The sequence below is a fragment of the Typopeltis vanoorti genome, chromosome 19 (genome assembly GCF_054136105.1).
Source record: "Typopeltis vanoorti isolate ZY-2024b chromosome 19, IOZ_Tvanoo_1.0, whole genome shotgun sequence".
Taxonomy (NCBI): Eukaryota; Metazoa; Arthropoda; class Arachnida; order Uropygi; family Thelyphonidae; genus Typopeltis; species Typopeltis vanoorti.
The window spans coordinates 24,960,857-24,987,145 of record NC_143567.1 but is presented as its reverse complement, the minus strand read 5'-3'; the positions used below and the strand labels follow the sequence as shown (position 1 = coordinate 24,987,145).

Here is a 26,289-nt window from a genome sequence, read left to right as displayed (position 1 = left end):
CATTTCAGGCTTTATCGAAAAAAGAACAGTTAACTGAGCTTTCAAGTAACAGTGGACTTAAAATGCAATTCCGTGATCTCGATTTTGGATCTCGCCTTCAGTGAGAAGTGAATTTTCAGAATTATCTGAAGAAGCATTGAAAATCGTCGTGCAGTTTTCTACAACCTATCTTTGTGAGAAAGGATTTTCATCACTCTTTCAAATAAAAACAAAATAGAGACTTTGTCTTAGTGTGTGTGTGCCTATCTTCGACTGAAGTTGACCAATATTGAGCCAGATATCCAGCAACTCTGCAAGGGCCGAGAAGCTCAACCATCTCATTAAAAGTAAGTAGTAACATAATTATATTATATTATTTATTTGATACACTTTTAATCGTTTACTTCCAATTTAATTAATTATGTTTCCATATATATTCAAAACATGCATTAGATTTATTATGTTATAAATGGCACAGGCTTTCCGAAATGTTGGTAATGAGTGTCTGCTATAGAAAAGGTGCTCATTGAAAGTCAGGTCAATTCACTTCTTTTGCACAAACTTTTAAAGCAAGTGGTGAAATTGCATCCAGTTCAACATCCAGTTCAACAGCCTTATCAACATCCAGAGAACTTAATATTTGTAACACACTCTACTCTTGCACTTACAAATCTTTAACCCTTTCCCTCCTTCTAATAAAACCCTCTTTTTTATTATTATTGTTGTTATTTATATGGATACTCCATCGGGTCAAAAGACTCATCTTGGGAGACCCACATTATCCATTAACACTATCACACATCTCCTTAAACTTATTCACTGTTTGGGCACTCACAGCTACCTCTGGCAATCTATTTCACTCATTCACCACAATCCAAGTGAAGAACCAAATTCTGCACATCCTTAGTAACCACACTCTTAGACAACTTCCAAGTGTGACCCCTAGTTTTTACTATGAGTTTGGGAAACTCATTGAGGACTATATCACTATCCTCCCAACCACTGAATAAGTGTGGTGATAGAATGGAAGTGTCAAATTATAGACCAGTTTGTATTTCTTCTATAGTTCTTAAGATTTTGGAGAAATTAGTGAGAGATTGCATATGCCATTGGGAAGCTGCAAACAATGTTAGTCAATGAGGGTCAGCATGGAGTTGTTAAGGGGGGGTACTCTTGTTTTAGTAATCTGATTGCCCTTTGTAATAAAGTAATAAAAACAGTTGATCAGGGAAAGGCATATTCTGACTTTTTTTTTTTTTTTTTTGATTTTACAAAGGCATTTGACAGGGTGCCACGTGTTAAGTTGATAATCAAATTACAATTATGTGGCTTTGCATATCAGGTTAGTGAACTGGATTGGAAATTGGCTCTCAGAGAGTTCTGTCCAAAAGAGCAGTGTGAAGGAAGCAGAAGGTTACAAGTAGGATCCCTCAGGGATCAGTATTGGGACCGGTATTGTTTATTGCTTATATCAGTGACACTGTCAATGGATTGCAGGGAGATAATCAGTTGTTTGTGGATAATGTGAAGCAGGGAAGGGTTATTAGTATTAGTGCTGATGTGGTAGTCCTTCAGTGATTTAAGTAAACTAGACAGCTAGAGAAATGAATGGGGGTATCAGTTTAGTGCTACTAAATGGAAGGTCTTGAAATTTGGGATCATTGATGGGAAGCTGTATACTCTGTTGGATGAAGCGTACTAGAGGAAGTGGAGGAGGAAAGGGACCTTTCATAGAACCCTGAAGTTCAGGGTATATATTGAAAAGGTGGTGAAGGCAACATAGAGGATTGCAGCAATATTGAGAAGGATGCTGACCAGCAGAGATAGAAGAGTTGTGGTCCCATTGTATAAAATCCTGAGCAGGGTTTTATACAATGCAAACCCTGAACCCAAATCTGAGCACAATTGAATTATTGTGCTCAGATTTGGTTATCAGGATATTCAGTTGTTTGCAGATGATGTGTAGCTGAGAAGGGTAAAAGCTATCAAAGGCATATAAAAAAATGATATCAGGACTGTACACTGCTAGTTATGAAGATAGATCGAAGACATGTGGACTGCAGAGTTTTGTCAACAGTCAAAGGAGAGAAGTTAAATGACTGAGACATTTAAACTGTTCAGGGGTAGTTACAGGAGTGACCTCGGGGAATTCTTTCAAATGGTAGATCAAGAGCAAGGACAAGGGACCATCCCTGGAAGTAGAGTAAAAAGGATGAAGAGTGGCTTCTTTGCATGGAGGGTGGCTGGACCATGGAATACAGGTAGGGTAGTGAGAGCAATAACAGTGAATGAGTTTAAGGAATGATATGACAGACTCTTTTAGTTGTTTAAGATGGGCCTGCATGATGAGTTCTCTGACTGCATGGAGGTCCTGAGTAATAATAATAATAATCATTAATGTACAAATTAAAGAGTACCAATTATATATTTGGTTTAATCCTTTATCCAAGTGTAAGCAAACAAAGTTTCTGCCTGAAGTGCTTTCAGGACTGGGGCAACTCATGGCAAAGGTGTATAAGTTCTCATCACTTGCCTTAGTATTCCATAATGCTATGCATTTTAATAATAAGATGTCACACCTTATTATTAAAATTCTCTGGATTAGAGATACATTATACATGTCTGCAAGGAGATGTGCTTTGTGTTATGCAATACTAAGGCAAGTGATGAGAACTTATACCACGAGTTGCCCCAGTCCTGAGAATACTTCAGGCACAAACTTTGTTTGCTTACACTTGGATAAAGGATTAAACCAAATATATAATTGGTAGCATAGCCAAGTAAAAAAACTTACATCAAATTAAAGAGCAGTGGCCCCAGTACAGAGCTCTGAGACAATATGCTAGTCACCCTTATTTTGCCTAGATTCCACTCCACCACATACTGCTCTCTAGTGTCTGTAAGTCATTGACTCCCTATTCATACTACCATCTTCACATCCATTTCCATTTGCTCCAATTTAGGAAATAGTTTTCTGTGCAGTATCCACTCAAATGACTTTTGCAAAGTCCAGCATCATGGTGTAGCTTATTTAATTCACTGTCTCACTCTATTACAAAATTTAAATAAATTACTAAGGTAGGATATAATTTTTACAAAGTCATACTAATCCCCATAGAATACTCTATTGCTATCCACCCACTGGTACTGGAATTTATCTTTAATCAACCTAGAGACAATGACTGGTCTGTAATTTGCTCCTTTTGTCGTGGAGCTTCCTTTACGTAATGGAAGCTCCACGACCTTCCTTCTTTCCACTCTAGTGCAACCTTCTGGAACTGAGACTTTGATTAAATAACTTTGTCAGAGGCAGTACCAATTCTTTTACATATTTTACATAATACACAGGGCAACATACTGTCCAGTCCCACTGTTCACATTGATATTTTTCAATATGCTAAACACCTGTTCATCTACCTCAATTTTCACATCAGCAAATGTATAACCTTGACCTATATGATACACCTTTACAAAATGAGTAACTCAACTATTTCTTCTGTTTTTATCTTCCAACCATTGACTAAAGCCATCTTTCTAGAATCATTCTTGCCCTTACTTGGTACAAAGCAAAAAATCTCTTTTGAATTTACTTTGGCTTGCTTAGCTAATTTTGTCTAATAATCTGATCAAGTCCCCTATGAATGCCCAGAGTTTTGTGTCAGGGTAAACAGCACAAAGTCTGAACCTTTCACAGTTTCTGTTGGCCTCCGCCAAGGGTGTGTTCTGTCACCCCTCCTTTTCGTAATATTTATGGACTGGATTGATAGGCACAGCCGAGGCAGTGAGCGTGTCAGAATTGGAAAATGTAGCATTGGACGTCTGCTTTTTGCAGATGACCTAGTTCTGCTTAGCTCTTCCACAGATGACCTCCAGCAGACCCTGGATAGGTTTGTAGCTGTTTGTGCAGACGCAGGAATGAAGATCAGTGTGGCCAAAACTGAAACATTTGTGGTCTCAAGACAACCATCCCAGTGCACTCTAAATGTAAGTGGAGTCCCAATGAGACAGGTGGAGAAGTTTAAATACCTTGGGTCCATATTCACAGATGATGGAAAATGGGACGTAGAGCTAGATACTCGAATTGGCTTAGCAAGCTCAATATTGCAGGAGCTTGGCCCTTCGGTAGTATTGAAGTGGGAGTTAAGCCAGAAGGCAAAGTTGGCCGTCTTCAATACAGTCTATGTCCCCATCCTCACCTATGGTCATGAGAGTTGGGTAATGACCGAAAGAATGCGGACACGAATCCAAGCGGCTGAAATGAGGTTCCTTCGAGGGGTTGCGGGGCTAACAAAACTCAACAGAGTCAGAAGCTCTGCAATTCGGGAAACCCTCAATACTCAACCGCTGCTTCTCCATGTTGAGAGATCACAGTTACACTGGTACGGGCACCTGGTCAGAATGCCATAAGAGAGGCTCCCTCAGCAGGCCCTCTTTGCCAAGCCAGAGGGCGGGAGGCCACGTGGAAGGCCAAGGACTCGCTGGATAGATTATATCCAAAACCTTGGGTGGACACGTTTGGGAATCCCACCAGAACACCTGAGCTTGGTGGCAGAGGATCGTGACCATTGGAAGTTCCTCTTGCAGCTGTTTCCCCACAACCCAATTAGGAAGAGTGGGCCTTGAAGATGTATGTATGTATGCAATATGATTTAGCCTCCTGGGTGATTTTAATTATGGATTTATATACACCAATAGACTGGGATGATGAGACAGCAAATGGAAGTAGAGAAAATGAATTTCTTGAGTTTTTGAGGAACAACTATCTCAAGCAGTATATAACAAAGCATGCAAAGATTCAGGGTCTTAAAATTAATCATCCCATCAGAGGATGGCATCATAAATGAGGAATCAAGTCTTCCTCCAGTCAGAGAGAGTGACTATGAAGTGGTTGCCTGGTTGCCAATCACGTGAAGACTTCCGTAAGGTAAGTGTATATATAGACCTACAAGGCTGGTGATTATGAGAAGCTCAGAAGACAACTTGCAGCAGTAGTATGGAATGAGGACTTGGAGGGAAAGGAGATCAATGCTGCTTGGGCGCTATTCAAGAACTATCTAGTAGAAGAAATGTCTAAATATATTCAAAGGGCCAAAAGGTTAAATAAGGTAGGTGTGAAATGGATGAATGAAAAGATTAAGTATACAATATAGAGAAAGATAGCATTATAGAGGCAACATAAGATGAGTAGTAAAAATAAATCCATGAGGAGTATAAAAAACAGGCGAGGAGGATAACTCGGTTGGTAAGGGTAGCAAAAGTGCAATATGAGCAAGTTAGCTAATGAAGCCAAAATAAACCCTAGGAAGTTCTTTTGATATGTGGCCAGCAAAAAAAAAGGATTGATTATAATAGGATAACACTGATTGAAGAAAATGGTATAAGGATAATTGCTGTGGAGGACATAGCTGAGATGTTTAATGATCAGCTCATAAAGGTCTTTCATCCTTGTGGATATGACATAATGGAGAATTTGAGAGCAGTGGATGAGGAGGAAGTGAGATTGACTGCAAATAGGCAAGAGGTATATGGGGCAGTGAGCAAACTCGATGTGAATAAGACTGTTGGACTTGATGATATATCGCCCCTATTTCGAAGGAATGTCAAGGATTTGATATCTGCCTTGGGATTTAATATATGACTTGTTTAATATGAGTCTTACATTGGGGTCAATTTACAAACATGGAAGGAAGGGAAGATAGTGCTGCTTCATAAGGGAGGTGAGAGAACACGAACAGCAAGTTATAGGCCAATCTGTGAGGATTTCTGGCTGAAGTGTTGAAGGGGCTAGTGAGAACTAGGATTCAGAATTGGGTTGATAATAGTGGTATTATCTTTGATGGATAGCATGGATTTTCTAAAAGGAGGTCTTGTTTTAGTAATCTGATTACTTATTATAATAAGGTGACGGTTGCTTTGGATGAGGGAAATGGAAACACACTGGTATACTTAGATTTTGCAAAGGCTTTTGATAGATTATCGCATGATAAGTTGATAATCAATCCAGAGAGGATGGGGTTGGAAGTTAGACTAATGCACAGGATTGGAGATTGGCTATCTGATGGGTGAAAGCAAGTTGTGTATGGGGAGAGCAATATCTCAGAAGAGGAAAGTCACTAATGGTGTGCCTCAGGGATCTGTTTTAGGGTTTATTGCTGTTTAACTTATATGTTAATGATATTGGGGAAGATTTGAATGGGGATATTCAGTTTTCTTCAGTTGATACAAAGGGAAGGACTATGAAGAGTTGAGCAGATGTTATGAGTTTACAACAATTGAATAGATTGAGTGAATGAATATGGGAGTGGGGATGCCAGTTCAATGTTGTGAAATATAAAGTTTTAAAATTTGGAAAACAAAGATGGGATGTAGAATTTATGCTTGGTGGGGATATATTGTTGGTGGTGATAAAAATAAGAGATTGCATGGTGATAGTAAATAAGTATCTAAATTTAGAGGACGCAGACTTAAAAAAAGTAAGGTGATTCTTGTTCATTTTATAAGCCCCATAATTAGTCCACATATGGACTACTGTGCACAGATGTGTTCACCTGGTTTTCAAAAGGATGATGAGATATTGGAAAGGGTCCAGAAATGAATGACCGAAGTCTACCATTCTGGTCTCTGGAATGTCGAATATGAAGAAAGATTGAGAAGATGCAATTTACAGAGTCTGGCAGATAGGAGGAAGAGAAGTGAGATGATAGAGATGCACAAGTTAGCAAGGGGGTTGTTATAGAATTAATGTTGAAGAGATGTTCATAAAATAATGCCAGATGGGTAGGGGAGAACAAGAAGTTATCCCTGTAAACTGTATCAGGAGGGTGTGAGAATTCACATGATTGAAAAATAGGTTTATTGCATGGAGAGTTGTGAATGATTGGAACGCATTGCCTGAGAGTGTGGTGTCTGCAGGGAATTTGAATGTATTTAAGGTGCAGTATAATGAGATGTATGTATGACGAAAGGACTTCACATTATGAGTCTTTGACTCCATGGGGTGTCTTGGGATGATAATAATAATAATAACAATGAGCATATTCTTCATCTTTTTTCATTATATTCTCTCCATAGTGTGTTCTTTTTTTTTTTTTTTCATTTCCTGCTTTATATTACTTCCCTTCAATTTAACCTCTACTTGGTATATTCTCTTGATCTAGGGTGTAGTCTGATACTGCTTCTCTCAAACAATTCACTTCCCATGTACTATTGGCATTCTTTCCCTGAAGATTCTTATGCCAGGGCACTGTTCCAAGCTGCTTTCTAAGTTTGTCATAATCACCAGCTTTGTAGTGTCACACAGTCCCTTTCTTGAGTGAGAATTCCACATGTTTAGCAACCTCCCAGAATAAGACTGCATGATCACTTTCCCCAATCACTATTACCAGATCCAGCACTCTCAAACTGCTGGTGCCCTTCATGACATGCTGTTTCAGGTAATTATCTCTTTGCAACTTATAAATTACACTACAATCTTGCCATGCCACCTTTCTTTCCTCCAATCTATATCCCACATAATAATTGCTCGGCCTGAACTCACTATGAAGGAGTATCTTTGAAAGAGTTTAATAAATTCTTCAATTTTGTAGCGGATTTAAATTAAAAAAACCTCCTATAAAATTCAAGTGTTTATTACATCTGAAGAACTTTTAACTCCTCCAAGAACTGCTCACCCCAGACTCACCCTGTCTACTAAATTTTATGTAACTGTAACTCATATATAGGTGAAATAGGACGCACATTTCTATCCAGAAAAAAATAACACAAATGACATATCAAATTTAATAATTATGAAAATTCAAGCATTTCTGATCATACCCTGGACACTCTACGGCAAACTGATTGGCAAGGCCTCAGTTCTTTACATTGTACCAAAAGTATGAATGCAAATTTAACAAAGCTTGTGAAATTCTAATCAACTATCTAATCTCAACAGTAATGATAGCCCATAAAAATCTTAAGAATATGGATGGTACACATTCAATCAACATAACCTTTGTTTGAAGGTTATGTTGATCCTCTACTCGGCACGCCAAGCATAATTTCAGTTCTTATTTCAGATGATTTTGATGATGATTTTGCCACCACCACCATTAATGATATTTTTGCTTTAATTAAATTTTAGTGATCTCTATCTATATAGATAACAGTACTCTAGCTTTGTTGAAGTATGAATTTTTTCTTTTTTCTTCACCAGAGGTCTGACCAGTATGGGTAGGGTTGACAAATTAGTGATACTGTGGCATATTATGTGGATTATAATGTAGCTTGTCTCTTTGTAAACGTGTGTGTATTCCAGATGATGACCTTAATATGAAAGTCAAAATGTTCTGTAATTATCTTTATTTATATTAAAGTTATTACTCTAACACAGAAGTTGTCACCATAATTTATCATAATGAATGCTGATCACTATGCAAGAAAGAAAGAAAGAAGCTCTAAAATATATTTTTTTTTCTTCAATTTTGGGTGAGAATGGCATAAATAATTACAGTAACATACTGTTTGGCACAGAAGATGGGTTGCTGTTTAGGACCTCATCAGGGCATCCAAACAAGGAACTGTAATTTCCCACAGAATAAATCTTGAAACTAGCACTTATCATGATACAAGATCTACAGACTTTCCAAAAAATTGTACTAATCATATATCATTTCATTGATTTTGTAATATAATGAAAATTAAGAAATGTATGGTTTAAAACAAAATATCCTAAAATTTGAAACCTATTATATTAGATAAAAATACACCTGAAATACTAACATTAATTCCACTTGTGATTTCTGATTTCCTAAATGAATATACTATTATATAGGAACTCATTCCTGCAACACACAAGATACGATTCTCAGGACAAAATGCCACCTGATCAACAGCAAAAGGATCTTCCTCTTTTTCATCAAAACTTCTTGCCTGTGGAGTTTCAAAAACTGTTCCTGTTTTAAGCCGATAAAGCACCTGAAAAAATACTGTGAAAAGGATGAAATTAAATAACAAATTACCAATTCCTTCAAATATGAACAAGAATGCACAATACATCTTCCTATACTAACATAAATGTCCAATGAAATCAAAGGGTTGTTTTGGGGATCACTTTAATTCCTATCAAACATGCACTTCTGCAGACATACTGTAATATGCAATAAAATTACACTGCTATTCATCCATGGGTTTTTCATGAAGTTATGAAATAAAGTCACTGTAAAAATACTAGCAAAATTATTACTATTATTATTATTCAGGCCTCCATGGAGTCAAAAGACACATTGTAGGAAGTCCTTCCTAAGAACATAAAGTCTGTCAAGACTCATCAAGGGGAGGTCCCCCTACCTAAGAAACACAAAGTCTATCATACCACTCCTTGAACTCAATGACCATTTCTCGCTCTCACCACTCCATCGGGCAATGCATTCCTCAGTTCAACCACCCTCCACGCAAAGAAACCACTCCTCACCCTCTTGCTCACAGTTTCCTTTTGTAACTTCCAGGGATGGCCTCTTGTCATCACTCCTTCCTGCTGATCAACCAAGCGAAAGAACTCCCTAGTGCCAACCCTGTAACCACCTCTCAACAGTTTAAAAGTCTCAATCATATCATCTCTCCTTCTTCTATCCACCAAACTCTGCAGTCCACATTCCCTCAGCCGATCCTCATAACTATGCTTGTACAGTCCCGAGACCATCTTTGTCATCCGTCTTTGTATCCTTTCCACATGTTAATTTATCCCCTTCAAATCCTGGGAACCAAATCTGAGAACAATAGTCCAAGTGTGGTCTGATCAGAGACTTATACAATGGATTGATAACACTCTTATCTCTGCAGGTCAGTGTCCTTCTCATAATTGCAGCAATCCTCTTTGTTACCTTCACCACCTTTGCAATATGTCCCCTAAATTTCAGGTTTCTATCAATCATCAACCCCAGATTTCTTGTCTCCTCTACTTCCTCCAGTATAACTAACTTCTCCTATAGAGAATGAAGCATCCCATCGATGTTTCCCAAAACTCAAGACCTTACATTTTGCAGAATTAAACTGACACCACCATTCATTTGCCCATCTATCTAGCTTATTCAAATCTTCTTGCAGGGCTACCACATCTGCACTATTACTAATAATCCTTCCCGGCTTTGCATCATCCGCAAACAACTGAATATCCCCTTGCAGTCCACTGGCAATGTCATTGATATAAAGGTTAAACAATATAGGTTCTAGTACTGAGCCCTATGGAACCCCACTTGTAACCCTCTGCCTCCTCAAAACTGCTCCACCATATACAACTCTCTGATACCTATCAGACAGCCAATTCTGAATCCAGTCGACCAATCTGACATCCAGACCCATGTGCTGCAACTTAATTATCAGCTTATCATGTGGCACCCTGTCAAATGCCTTCACTAAGTCTAAGAAAATTGCAGTATATGCCTTTCCCTCATCTAATGTTCTTGTAACTTTATTATAAAAGGCTAGCATATTGATAAAACAAGAGCACCCTTTCCCAAATCCATGTTGACTCTCACAGATAACATTACCCTCATCTGCCCAATGCTGTATACGGTCCCTCACTACTTTCTCCAAGATCTTAACAACTACTGATGACACACAGACTGGCCTATAATTAGACACTTCCAGTCTGTTACCACCCTTATGCAATGTCACTATCTTACCTTCCTTCCATTCCCTGCGCACCTTTCCCGCAGCCAGACTTTCATTGAAAAGTCAGGTTAAAGGCACTGTCAGTTCGATAGCGCATTCTCTCAAAACTTGTGGTGAAATATCATCCAGTCCCAAAGCATTACTGACATTCAGAGTACTCAGTATCTGAAACACACTCTCCTACTGTACCTCTAAACCTCGAACCAGCCCTGTCCCTCTAGCATTAAAACCTTTCCTCTAGGATGAAATACTCCAATAAAGTGTTCATTGAACAATTCCACTATGTCCTCTGCATCAGTCACTCTATTCCCATTTTTATCCCACAATATCATTCTTCCACAGTCATTTCTCCTCCTACTGACCACATAGCTAAAAAATTCCCTAGGATTTTCTTTAGATCTTAGGGCCAATCTCCACTCATATTCCAGTTTCGCTTTCCTTACCACACTAGTCATTCTTCTGGCCTGTGTCTTATATTCCTCATGCATCTCTTCACCTGTCTCCTTATATCTCTTCCATAGCCTCTTTTTTGCATGCAATTCCTGTTTAATATTGTTTGTCATCCACTTTACTGCAAATTGTGTTTTCTTCTTGACTCGTGGTATACAACTTACCATTGCTGCTAACAAATATTCTTTCACAATTTCCCACGCACTAATGATATCCTGGCCTTCCAATTCCTCCCTTCATGAACCTTTCTGAAGTTGACGTCTAAGACTATTATAATCACCTGCTTTATAATTCCACACAAGTTCCCATCTCTTTGATACTCCTGCATGTCTATTCATTTTCCAAGTCAAAACCATATGGTCACTCTCTCCAACTGGTGGGAGAGATGTCATCACAGATATTATCAACTCTTCTGATGCTATAACCAAATCCAAAACTCTTGAACCTCTTGTTCCCTCTGTTACATGTTGCCTAAGAAGTTTGTCCCTCAAGAATTCTAGAAATTCCATTCCCCTATTGCTACGTGCATATTCCTCTTTCCAATTTATACTACTATAGTTAAAAGCTCCCATAACAATCATTTTTCTTGCACTTGCCAAACTTAACTGTCTAAACATCTCCTGGTCCCCATCCTCTGTGCTCCTGGGTCTGTAGCAACACTCCACTAAATATCCTGTCTTGCCTACCTCCACCTCACACCATATGCTCTCAAAATCATTTGTCTCACTTCATTCCAAAGCCTCCACTCTTAGAGGACATAAGCCATCACTTATCATAAGCAGTACCCCACCACCATGCTTTCCCCTCCTATCCTGATGAAAGATGCTGTACCCAGCGACTTCTATTCCTGTTATTATATCCCTTTCTGTGAACCACGTCTCAGTGATCCCAATAACTTTTAGCCAGGCTGATGCTATCTGCGCCACCAATTCCTCTCCCTTATTCCGGATACTCCTGGCATTAGTATAAAGCATATAAATGCCATTGTTTCTATACCCAGCATTATTCCTTCTAGACTCCACTGGGCTCAGTGTTACCTGATGCCGTTTCCCTTCTCCCAAGTATACATTCCCACAAGAGGCCACCCCTGCTATCATCCTCCCTGCGACACACTGACTCGTTCAGAACAGCAATCGCTCCAGATGCCTACGTCCTTCCTCATTCAAATGTAAACGGTCTCTCGCATACAATTCTTCTCTTTCCTCAAACGCACTCCAAGCATCCACATATACCAGTCCTCTCTTGTCACACATTCTCGCTATTATGCCATTCAATATCACCGCTCTTCTGCTCAGCTCCTCATTATCATACCTAGGCAACACACACACTATTTTTCCTCTTTCTGTGTTCTTCCGTACAGCCTCAAGCAAAAATCTCATATCTCTCGCTGCCCGACTTACATTACGACTCAAGTCATTTGTTCCTACCATCACAATCATCTCATCCACCCTTTCACCTCTCTTAATTGCCATTGCCACCCTTTCTATTGTTCCTCCTGGCAAACGCTCCTCACGCATCCTATCTTGAACACCACAAATCATTGAGTCGCCGTACATTACACCTCTTACCATTCTCTCTCTCGCTCCTATTGTTTCCATTCTCTCTTCTTCTTTCATTCCCTCTCCTCTACTGCTATTCTTTCTCTTCTAGCATTCCCATACCTCTCTCTCTCCTACTGTTTCCATTCTCTCCTCTTCTAGCACTCCCATACATCTCTCTCATTCCCTCTCTCCTACTGTTTCCATCCTTTCGTCTTCTAGCATTCCCATATCTCTCTCTCATTTCATCTCTCTTACTGTTTCCATCCTCTCGTCTGCTAGCATTCCCATACCTCTCTCTCTCTCATTCCCTCTCTTCTACCGTTTCCATTCCCTCTCTTCTACCGTTTCCATTCTCTCCTCTTCTAATACCCCCATACCTCTCACTCATTCCACTTTTCTACTGTTTCCTTTCTCTCCTCTTCTAATGCTCCCAATATTCTCTCTCTCCCCTACTCTGATTCGGCTTGCATTTATCTCTTCCATTCTCCTAATCTTATTTTTCATATTTTTGCTCTCATTCACAAGACATTCCACCTCCTCTTTCAACTCATCTATCTCCCTCTGCAGGTCAGTCACTCTTAATCTCTTCCAAACAAAACCATCTCCTAAACTTTCACAGTCACTCACACCTTCCACACTATCAACTATTATTTTCTCATTCATATATATATTTTTTTCATTCTCTCCTATCACACTACTTGTCTTCCTACATTCATTCCCCATTCTTGGAGCAACAAGGTCGGATACTGATATGTCGAATGCACTTATTTCCTCCCACTGCCTGCATTTTGCGCACATATGCTCTCCACTCTCTTTCACAAGCCACATATCCAATTCCTGAAATGCATACATGCCGCAAGTACTGCATGCCACAAAGTCCCTTATGATATTGCTTATAATAGAGTTCTTAAATGGCAGATTACTTGGCGATACGTCACATGCGATACGTCACATACTCCTTACTGCTGAGTAGCGTAATCGTTAATTATTCGATTAATAAATTGCGTTAAATAAATAAGAAAAAAAGTACAAACAATTACAATCAAAACAAAACCTTTAAGTACACTAAATAAAATGAAATATAACTAAATAGAGTAATGAATGAAAACTTAACTTCATTTTGTCTTCCACCATTATGCATTCAATTCCGACGGATACCAAAATATATTATATCGTGACAGCAACTAACTTCCAAAAAACAACCACTGAAGTACACTCGTATTCAGAAAAACAATTTAGCACTCAAAAACGTAGAAAAATGGGAAAAAAAACAGACTATTCACCGATTAAAAATCACTTTCTTCTGCACAGCTCAAATTCACCGCCACATGCCAATATGAATATGTATTGAGTAATTGGAGAAACATATGAGGAGTGGCACAGCAGATAAAACTCATGAAGATAATCCATCAATATTCCAAAATTTATTAGGTAGCATAAACCATATCAGCACAAAAAGTTATTAAAAGAAGTAATAATATGTAGTATTATTTTTTGTAGTCGATTGGAAAACAATATATTCCTCTGAAACTTAAAATTTACAATGGAAAAGAAAAATTCTTGAGTGATCAAGAACTTATCTTGATATCCAAAAATATTAGTTGTGGTGGTGGTGGGCAGATGGTATTGTGAGCAGACGATGATGGTAGTAGTGGTTCTGTGTGGTTGGTGGATTAAAGAATGGAAACGGAGAGTTGTAGAGTGCCCTCCCTCAATGAGCCCTTGGACTCCTTGGAGGTGTAATGTAATAACAATACTAATAGTATTATGGTTTACAAAAATTATATCGTTTACAAATTTAACTGTTAACCTTGAAATACCTCTTTTATATATTGGCTCCATCATTCATTCTTTAAAGTCATACTTAATTGAACATTATCACAATTGTAATATCCTTATACTTGACTATTTACATTTCCACAAAGAAAATCTACCAAAAAACATACTAAAAACACAATATTCAGAAAAAATCTCACCACTGTCACTACATGTAATACAATTAAAATACACCCCAAAAACCGATAAAACATCATTATAGGTTTCCAAGAAAATGAAATCACACTGCTTGCTAAGTCATTGCTCATAATGCCTTTCCATAAGAACTAATTAAAGATAAACATGCCAAGATCCTACTAATCTCATCTTCATGGCAAATAAATGAGATAAATTACTTTGCCTTACTCTCAAACCAGCTAATTTACACCTAACAAACATATTTATCTTGTGAACTATGAAACTAATTCATAACAAGTTTTCTATTTCTATTATCTGACAACAATTTCTTTGAACTGGCCAGCACATCATCATCATCATCATCATCATATCACTGGCTTTTCTTGTGTGTATATATATATATATTGTTTTTAATATTTTTATTTCTTACTTTTTTCTTAATTCATAAGTTTTGTTTCTTTATCTTTTAATTCATTTCATTTATTTATGTTTCATTCCTGCCATTTCACAATTACTTGCACCAGTGGTGCACTCAGGATTTAATCTTGGAGGGGGCCCGAGCACTCAAGATTTAATCTTGGGGGGGGGGGTTAAGTATACAATTTGAGAATACACACTAAGCGTTGCATACGAGCTATGACTGAGCATCTGCAGTGATCACCAATACATGATACCCATGATCTCCTTTGGCCAGGCTCGGGCAAACGAAGTAGTGCTCGGTCCGACGGAGCAATACTTCGTTCGCCTTGCGTTCGACAGTGGCCGTGATTCCCGAGAGCTATAGGGTATTCCCACCTTATGTGATGGCTAATTCATAAGTAGTATAGAAATAGAAGACACGACACAATATAAATTTTAAAAAAATCATTTTAATTAGGAAAAGATTTTTGGAAAATTTTCTAGTGTTTTTTCCTTTTTCTTTTTTTTTTGGGGGGGGGGGGGAGGCAGGGCCCCTTGGTCCCCTCCCTGGGTGTGGCACTGACATGCACACTAATCCTTTATTTTTCAATTTCATCTAAAGTATACCATATATTGAAATCATCGCTACCTAAAATTTATCAAAATAGGTTCAAATTTCTATCCTTTATAAATACATTTAAAGTTCAATTAATTTCATTAACAAGTAAAACATGAATAGATAACCTAATGGTATTTTAAGGGGAGCTTCATTCTATTTTATAATAGCATAGTGAGTTATTCTTCTCTGCATTACCACCTATTAGATTTGTTTCATCCATATGTCTGAATACAAGTTCTTCTAAGACTCTAGTTGAATGGATTTTATTCAAATTTTGGCATTTAGAAACTTTACACAAATTTATCAGGCCATTCCAATTGCAATTTTAAGCAGAAGCATTTATAGGTGCATAAAGGGACAAAACATGTCAAATTATATTGCAATAACTCCTTTATGACTGGATGGAATTTATTGAAATTTTGGATTTAGGACACAAACACAAGATATCCATGTTTTATCAATTTTTATTGGCAAAATAGTTGGATCTCATTAATAATTCCACACTAAGTGGATGAAATTTAATGAAATATGGTTGTTAAGATATCCATAAAAATTTATATTATTGCCTGAGTACCTCTCCATGATGTTCCAAGACTCATCGTGGAAGGTCAGTACTAACCATTATTCACATGATGATTAACATACATCCCCTTAAACTTATTCACTGACAATGTGCTCCCAACCACATCTGGCAACAATTCCACTCATTCTGCTGTTATCCCTTGTTTTTTTCCCTTTCAATTGTATACTACAAGATGTTTTCAGTATCTTTTTCACTTTAAGCAAATTAATGATATATTTAGTTGTTTGCAGATGTTGTGGCCTTACAAGAAGACTTGGATAGATTGAGTGAATGGGCACAGGAGCGGAGATACCATTCAATGTTGCAAAATGTAAGGTTTTAAAATTTGAGAAACAAAAATGGGATGTAGAATTTATGCTTGGTGGGGATATATTGTTGGAGGTGGAGGAAATAGGAGATCATGGAGAGATGGATGGTAGCTAAGTATCTAAAATTTAGAGGAAACATTGCCAAAATTGTGAGGACAACACAACGAATTCTGGGAATGATGCGGATGACAATGACTTGAAGAAGTAAGGAGATCCTTGTTCCATTGAATAAGATTCTGATTAGGCCACACATGGACTACTGTGCACAGATTTGGTTACTTGGTTTCGAAAAGGATGATGTTAGAAAGGGTCCAGAGGCAACTGACTAAGATAGTTTCTGACTTCTGGAATGTCAAATATGAGGAAAGATTAAGAAGATGCAATTTACAGAATCTGGTGAATAGGAGGAAGAGCGGTTATATGATAGAGACCTACAAGATGGAAAGGGGTTTTTATAGGATCAATATTGAAGAAGTTTTTCATAAAATGATGGGAAATCAGGTCATCCCTGGAAGCTATATAATGAGGGTGTGAGCAGGGGAGTGAGAAGCAGTTTGTTTGCATGCAGATTAGTGAATGATTGGAATGCCTTGCCTGAGAGTGTGGTGTCTGCATTGAATTTGAAAGAGCAGTATGATGAGCTGCATGTATGACAAAGGACCTCCTATATGAGTCTTTAATTCCATGGGATCTTAGGGTAATAATAATAATAATAATAATAATGACTATCTCTCTCTTCACCACTTCCTCATTCTCAAGAATCTCAAAAGAACTATATCTGACCAGTGTAGGTTATTTATTATACACTCAAAGTGTATAATAACCTTATACTTTATACAGTATTCTTTTCCTAAAAGGTTGGTCAATTCAAATCATCCTGCAAGATCTTTACATCACTTCTATTTACTATTGCCCTGCTCAGTTTAGTATAATTAGCAAACAGCTGGATATTATCTATCAAATCATTCCCAATATCATTGATATACAAATTAAACAACAGGGACAAGTGGTGTGTCCATGAACACAACACTTGTCATCTGCCTTCTCCTTTATTCTGCTCTCAAATACCACTCTTTGATGTCTGTCTCTGACCAACTATCAGCCACCTTCTTCTTCATGACACTAGCTTCATATCTATTCTCATTTGCTGCAATTTAGTTAAAAATATTTTCATGCAGTATCTAATCAAATGCCTTTACAAAGACCAGCAGTACATTTTATAGCAATTTCCTTTATTTCAACTGTTATTTTTATTAGCCCATTCTTCAATTTGCCTTTGACTAACTTCTCAAATACTTTAAGATCATCACTCTTGAGATACTGATTGGTTCTCTAAATTGCTATACCTGTTTTGGAGCTTCCTTTATTTAAAGCAGTGTTTCTCAAAGTGAGGTGTAAGCCCCATAGGGGGACAATTTGAATATTCTGTGGGGCAATTAGAAAATGATGTTGCATTCATCATTGATATACTCAAAACACTCACCATTGTCAGCAGGGAGGGAGAACATCAAAATCTTTGAGGCGTTGGGGTGGAGCATGATCCAAAAAACGTTGGGAAATACTGATTTAAAGGAACTATTTTGTTATCTTTCAACTTTCTCGGGACTCTTCTAGTGCAGAGTTAATTGCCTCCACAGTTTATTCATTTCTATTTTTGCAGTGGTTCTAATGATAATATCAGTGCAATATCTTCACCAGGAAGATACACTCTTGCAAAGTAATTACTAAGTAATCACTTAGCAATTCAATAGTTGAATTACTCCTTCTGCTTCTGCCACCTCTTTATTATTGACATTAATTAACATTATCCTAGATAGTCATTCTTTGTTTTACTTGCTACATACTGAAAGAACTAATTGAAATTTTCTTTGGTTTCCTTACCATACTGGTCATTCTTGACTGTGCTTTATAGTGATTATGAGATTGTTGAGCACATTTATTTCCTTTACAACATTTGCTTTTTTTTTTTTTAAGTTCCTGCTTGATGATAGAAATTATCCATCTAATTTTCACCTGATTTATCCTCCTGACCTTGGTATACAGTCTGATAAACTGTTTTACTCAAATGCCACCTATTTTCTATTCACTGCTATTGGCATCAGAAACTGCACATCCTTCCCTTCCAAAATTTATTAATTCAACAAGTGTCTCTTTTTAAACAAAAACTGTGCATCAGCCTATAGCATTTAGCCTACCTTCACTTCCCAGGTAAACTTTACATTCTAACTCTTCCCAGGAGGGGGAGGGGGTTATGGGACAAAAGCTTCGGCTATGTGTAAGCAAACAATCCAGCTTCAAATAATACATTGTATCTGGATGAAATGCTGAAAAGACGCACTAGATGGTAGATGATCTTCATCAACTGGTAAAACACTAACATCTTGCTTATTGGAAGCCCCAAGTGACCGATGCTGTGTTTGGCCACCAGAGCAGAGGGCCAAAAATAGAAATATACCAAATAAGCGATATGCCTCTAGAACTTCTGGGATGACATTGTCAGTGAATCGCAGGGGGATATTTAGTTATTTGCAGATGATGTGAAGCTGGGAAGAGTTATTAGTAATAGTGCAGATGTGGTAGTTTTGCAAGAAGATTTGCATAAGCTAGACAGATGGACAGATGAATGGGGATTTCGGTTTAATACAGTAAAATGTAAGGTCTTGAGGTTTGGGACATATCGATGGGATGCTGCATACTCTATTGGATGAGATTTATGCTGGAGGAAGTAGGGGAGACAAGAGAGCTGAGATTGATGACTGATATAAACCTGAAATTCAGGGAACATATTGCAAAGGTGGTGAAGGTAACACAGAGGATTTCTGCAATAATGAGAAGGATGCTGACCTGCAGAGATAAAAGAGTTCTCATTCTGTTGTATAAGAATCAAATCAGACCACACTTAGACTATTGTTCTCAGATTTGGTCCCCAGGATTTGAAGGGGATAAATTAACTGTGGAAAGGGTACAAAGGTAGATAACAAAGATGGTTTCAGGACTGTACAATGATAGTTATGAGGATCGGCTGAGGGAATGTGGACTGCAGAGTTTGAGAAGACTGCAGAGAAGGAGAGGTGATGTGATTGAGACCTTTACACTGTTGAGAGGTAGTTACAGGGTGGGCTGACACTGGGGAGTTCTTTCACTTGGTTGAACAGAGGGAAGGAGTGATGACAAGGGGCCATCAATTGAAGTTACGAAAGGAAACTGTGAGAAAGATGGTGAGGAATGCTTTCTTTGCATGGAGGGTGGGTTGAACCCTGGAATGCATTTGCCTGATAGAGTGGTGAGAGCGAGAATGGTCAATGAGTTTAAGGAGTGGTATGATGGACTTTGTGTTTCCTAGGAGGGATCTCCCATGATGAGTCTTGACAGACTTGTGTTTCTTAGGAAGAACCTCCAGCGAGAGTCTTTTGACTCCTCGGAGGTCTAAATAATAATAATAATAATAATAATAATAATAATAATAATAATATGCCAAACATTATTATTATTATGACACCTCCAAGGAGATCAAGGACTCATCGAGGGAGGGCACCTACTCTACAACTCTCCGTCTCTTCCACTAAATCTACCAACTACGGTGAACCGTGGCTTTCATCATCATCATCATCATCTACACCAATGCCATCTACTGTCCACCACCACCACTAGTATTTTCACAGACAATCACAAACGCCCATGTCCATGGCAGGATTCAAACCCACAGTCTTGGCTTGAAAGCAGATACGCTAACCATTCGATCAACCATCCAGAGCCTCACCCTCCTCAAACGCATTGCAGTGAAATAGTTCCATAGGCTGGCTTCCAAACATGAAACCTAACATGGTGGTAATGCATTTAGAGGTTTCACGGTCAGCAGGTGTATGAGGATGGTCTGAAAAGTTCTTAGCTTAACAATGAAAACATGAATTTATAATTTCAAAATTATTTTTATTTTTCAGCATAATCTCCCTTAAGACTAATACATTTATCTCCTCAAACGCATTGCAGTGAAATAGTTCCATAGGCTGGCTTCCAAACATGAAACCTAACATGGTGGTAATGTATTTAGAGGTTTCACGGTCAGCAGGTGTATGAGGATGGTCTGAAAAGTTCTTAGCTTAACAATGAAAACATGAATTTATAATTTCAAAATTATTTTTATTTTTCAGCATAATCTCCCTTAAGACTAATACATTTATTCCAGCAATGCTTCAGCACCATTATCCCATCCCTGTAGTGGTTCTCAGTAAGATATGCAAAATACCCCTCTACAGCTGCGTCACCTCTTGATTCGAAGAAAAACGCTGACCAGCAAGGAAGAATTTTAGCTTTGGGAAGAGACAGAAGTCGGAGAGAGCCAAATCTGGGAAATAGGGTGGATGTTCCAACAATTCATAGTGCAGATCCCTCAATTTTTCCATTGCCAAAACGCCTTTGTGGGTAGGTGCATTGTCCAGATGAAAGATGATTTTTTTCTTCTGCAAACTGGGTCTTTTATCAGGAAATTTTTCATCTAGTCAGATTAAAAGATTGGAATAATATTCTGCGGTTATTGTTTTACCCTTTTCAAGATAATTAATAAACAAAATGCCTTTAGAATCCCAAAACACCGATGCTGTGACCTTTTCTGCTGATGTAACCGACTTTGTCTTCTTTGGAGGTGAACAACCTGCTTCTGTCCACTGTTTTGACTGCTGTTTGGATTCTAGTGTGTAATGGTGAATCCTAGTCTCATCCATAGTAGTAAATCGATGCACAAAATCAGTTTTATTCTTGTGAAAACACTCCAACAACTGTTCAGGGATTTTCATGCAAGTGCGTTTTTGATCTGCTATGAGCAAGCAGCACCCATCTTGTGTAAAGCTTTTTCATTTACAATTCTTCATGCAAAATATATCCTACACATTCTTTTGAAATGCCTATAGTCTCAGCAATTTCATGCACTTTAACTCACCAATCATCCAATACCATATCGTGCACTTGATGAATGATTTCTGGTGTTGTTACACTTTTTGGACGTTCTTCAAATGGATCATCTTGAAGGCTGGTACGCCGACATTTAAACTTGGCAGCCCATTTCTTAATTGTTGAAAACGAAGGAGAGGAGTGCCCATACACTTTTATGAACTTCGAATGAATTTCTTTTGGCGTTAAACCTTCTTTTAGAAAGAATTTTATAACTGCACGATACTCAATTTTATCCATTTCAAGGGATACAGACAACACTTTTGCTTCAGACAGCTGTATAAAACAAACTACTTAATAGAATGACTTGCAATTTCACATGGATGCTTATGACAGATGTACCAACTTAGAAAAAAAAATTCTTGCCGATAGTGTTGCCATCCGAACTTTTCAGACCACCCTTGTAAAATACTTGTGCAAGAATTTTACACACTACCAGTTTGTGAATGAAGAAGACTAGTGATATGTGAGGAGCACTACTGAGGTCATATTATGACATTGAGACTGAATGCTCTTCATATGATATAGCTAATTATCTCTTCCCAATGCATGTTCTCCTGCTCTTTTTCTCTTTACCTCTTAAACACCATCCTGATAATAAACTCAAATAGATATGGTGTCTCTGTGGTTAAAATAAAAAACAACCTGCCTTCAAAAAATAAAAAAAAATTAAAAATCAACATATGAAAAACTCTTCCACATTTACTTCATAAACATTTGTAGTGTAAACACCAACTTAAATTATGTGCACCACTATCCACAGATATCCAAACATGATCTCCTGCTTTTGACTGAATCCCATATCATCTTAATTGTCCAAATTGTATTTTCTTTTGATTCTTTGTGCCACAAGGTTAGTACTTGTGATTTTGTACAACCTGATATTCCTTGCAAGTGGATGCCTAATCTTGCATCTCCTCTTTTTGAACTTCCATGACTTAATTTGCCTCATTATGCATCATTCATCTGCTGTCTTTATCACTCCTGCAAATCCCATTCTGACCACTTTGAATTCTTATCAATTTCTTATTCTTATTGGTGATTTTATTGTCCATAAATTTTCATAAGCTCGTGGTTTTCAACTGGATGAAGAGATATTGGAAAGGGTCCAGAGGCAATTGACTAAGGCAATTTCTGTTCTCTGCAATGCTGAGTCTCAAGAGTGGTTGAGAAAATGCAATTTTCAGAGTCTAGTGGATAGGAGGAACAGGGAAGCTGAATATGATAGAGTCATATAAGTGGGTAAGAAATTTTTATTAGATCAATGTGGGTTTTCAGAGAATAGTGGGAGATGAGGGAGAACAAAAGGTCATCATTGAAGATGTATTAGCAGAGTGTGATCAAGGAAGCAAGGAGCATGTATTTGCATGCAGAGTGGTGAATGACTGGGTGCTGTAGAGAATATGGGTGCATTTAAGGCATTATTATTATTACCACCCCAAGACCTCATGGAGTCAAATACTCATCTGGGATGTCCTTTTATCACACACACACACACACACACACACACAGCTCATCATGCCGTGTTTTAAACACATTCAAACTCTTTGCAGACACCACATTCTCAGGCAAGGCATTCCAATCATTCACAACTCTGCACAAAAAAAAAACCCTGCCTTTCACTCCCCTACTCACACCCTCTTTATACAGTTTCCAGGGATGACCTCTGGTTCTCCCCTGATCTCCCACTATTCTCCGAAAAACTTCTCCAGCACTGATCCTATAACAACCCCTTACCAACTTGTAGGTCTCTATCATATCTCCCCTCTTTCTCCTGTCCACCAGACTCTGCAAATTACATCTTCTCAATCTTTCCTCATACTCGATATTCCAGAGGTCAGAAACTACCTTAGTCAGTCTCCTTTCCAACATCTCTTCATGGTATGATTAGCTGTGTATGTTGACCAGAAGGACCTCCCACAATGAGTCTTTGATTCCATGGAGAATGATGATAAGAATAACTCCAACTAGCTCCCTTTTTTCCAATTCTGCTGACCAGCTGGAAGAGATTAAGCTATATGCTGTAAGTAGTGACCTAAAACAAATTGTTCACCTACAAACCAGAATATCCAAATATTTAATTCATTTCTGACAAATTACGGAGAATAATACAACCATATTAGAAATAATTACTTTAATTTCCTGCTGTTATGACCTTCCTATTAAGTTGATCATCTGAAGTATATATATGTGTTATTACGGTTAAAGTAATAAATCCGGTCATTATTAATAATTACTGGTTAAAGTGAATAATTCCTAGAGGAGTCTGGTAAATGTAATAAAAACATGTTTATAGGTTTTATATATAGGTTTTCATTCTCAATAGAAATTATAACAGCTTAGGTTAAGTTAGTTTATAATGAAAAAAGTAAGGAAAGTACTTCTTTTGCACTCATTGAAATCAGAAATCAATATAAACTAACCTAAACTAACCGAACCTAACCTTTATCGGTTGGAAATCATTATAAACTAACCAAACCTAACCTTTATCGGTTGGAAATCATTATAAACTTACCTAATCTAACCTTTATTGGTTAGGTTAGGTTAGTCTATAATGATTTCTGATTTCTGATTTCATTGAGTGCAAAAGAAGTACTTTCCTTAGTTTTTTCATTATAAACTAACCTAACCTAAACTAACCTTTAGGGTAGGTTAGTTTATAATGATTTCTGATTTCATTTGAGTGCAAAAGAAGTACTTTCCTTACTTTTTTCATTATAACCTAACCTAAACTAAGCTGTTATAATTTCTGTTGAGAATGAAAACCTATATATAAAACCTATAAACATGTTTTTATTACATTTACCAGACTCCTCTAGGAATTATTCACTTTAACCAGTTAAAGTGATTAATTCTCGTAAATTACTTTAACCGGTTAAAGTGATTAATTCTTGTAAATTATTCACTTTAACCGGTAATTATTAATAATAACCAGATTTATTACTTTTTATCACACACACACACACACACATATATATATATATATATATACATACAGAGACAAGCTATATTACATTTCAAACACTATACAAAAGAGAATGATTTAATCAAATGTTATCCTACCAGCCCTCTAGCGAAAAAAAAAAATTAATTAATTTAAAAAAAAAATGTTTTTTTTTGAGAATATTTGAGAATGAGTGTGTTTGGCCACTAAGCTGGTTTACCTGTAGATGAGAGTTCCTCAGATGAGAGGCAGCTTGATGCAACCATTTTATTGATTCTGGAGTAGTTTGTGAGGGTTGAAGCAGATTCACAAACTGGTCTGCCTTAAACAACACAATCTATCATTATTTAAATTAAGGGGATATTAAATCCCACATTGTTTTAAAACCGAATAAGAAACTCAAAGATTGTAATCAGAGAGTTTCATACCGAACATAGTAAAATATAAAAATATCTTGCATTAGCTCACGCTAAGATTACTAGCGTGAGCTAATGCAAGTAGTCCTAGAACATAGTACAGTACCGAGCAACTCGCAGCAAAGGTGGTAAAGTTCTGATCGATATTCTTGGTATTTTCTATAATGTAAAAACACATTTCCTAGGATAGGAAATGTATGCTGTTATTACATTATGGCAGGAGGTCACTACCCAGACCGGTTTCAGTCTTTTTTGAGGCTTCATCAGTGAGTAGCTAGACCAAATTAATACCAAAGGATATAGTGAAAAGAACTTATATACTTTGCTATACGAGTTGTCAAACAGGTGCACCCATTAAGTTACTTAAATATAAAGAGCCAATAGGCTTCATTTCGGCGATATAAACATTATTTAAATTAAAGGGATATTAAATTCCACATTTTTTAAAACCGAATAAGAAACTCAAAGATTGGAATCAGAGCGTTTCATGCCGAACATAGTAAAATATAAAAATATCTTGCATTAGCTCACGCTAAGATTACTAGCGTGAGCTAATGCAAGTAGTCCTAGAACGTAGTACAATACCGAGCAACTCGCAGCAAAGGTGGTAAAGTTCAGATCGCTATTCTTGGTATTTTCTATAATGTAAAAACAGATTTCCTAGGAAATGTATGCTGTTATTACATTATGGCAGGAGGTCACTAAACAGACTGGTTTCAGCCTTTTTTCATATCTTCTCATATCGCCGAAATTAAGCCTATTGGCTCTTTATATTTAAGTAACTTAATGGGTGCACCAGTTTGACAACTCGTATAGCAGAGTATATAAGTTCTTTTCGCTATACCCTTTGGTATTAATTTGGTCTAGCTACTCACTGATGAAGCCTCAAAAAAGGTTAAAACTGGGCTGGTTAGTGACCTCCTGCCATAATGTAATAACAACATACATTTCCTAGGAAATGTGTTTTTACATTATGGAAAATACCAAGAATAGCGATCAGAACTTTACCACCTTTGCTGCGAGTTGCCTGGTACTGTACTACGTACTAGGACTACTTGCATTAGCTCACGCTAGTAATCGCCAATATTTTTATAGTTTACTATGTTCGGCATGAAACTCTCTGATTCCAATTTTTGAGTTTCTTATTTGGTTTTAAAACAATGTGGGATAAATATCCCCTTAATTTAAATAATGTTTATATTGCCGAAATGAAGCCTATTGGCTCTTTATATTTAAGTAATAATCTATCATTGTTAAAACCAGTCAATGTATACACTCAGCACCATCTTAAGTAATGCATTCAATTTTTACCCTCTTACTACTTTCTTCTGTGACATTTAGGGAACCTCTTTTTTCTTGTTCCTTCCCCTTTCTCTGCCATATGAAAAATCTCCCCAGTGTCAATCTAGTAAATATCTCTCAACAGCTTAGGTGTCTCAATCATATTACCATTTCCACTAGCACTGGGAGAAGATTAAAAACAATTTAATTCTTCCAGTA

The 26,289-nt window shown here is 37.4% G+C and overlaps 1 protein-coding gene across 1 annotated transcript in view; it reads right to left on the bottom strand.

The window, feature by feature from the left end:
* The window catches only part of LOC150095920 (syntaxin-binding protein 5-like), a 549,764-nt gene that overhangs the window by 205,321 nt on the left and 318,154 nt on the right, over positions 1–26,289 (bottom strand). The window contains exon 15 of the mRNA XM_090409567.1: positions 8,740–8,945. Within this exon, the coding sequence (XP_090265693.1) occupies positions 8,740–8,945 (206 nt within the window). The remainder of the gene's footprint in view (positions 1–8,739; positions 8,946–26,289) is intronic.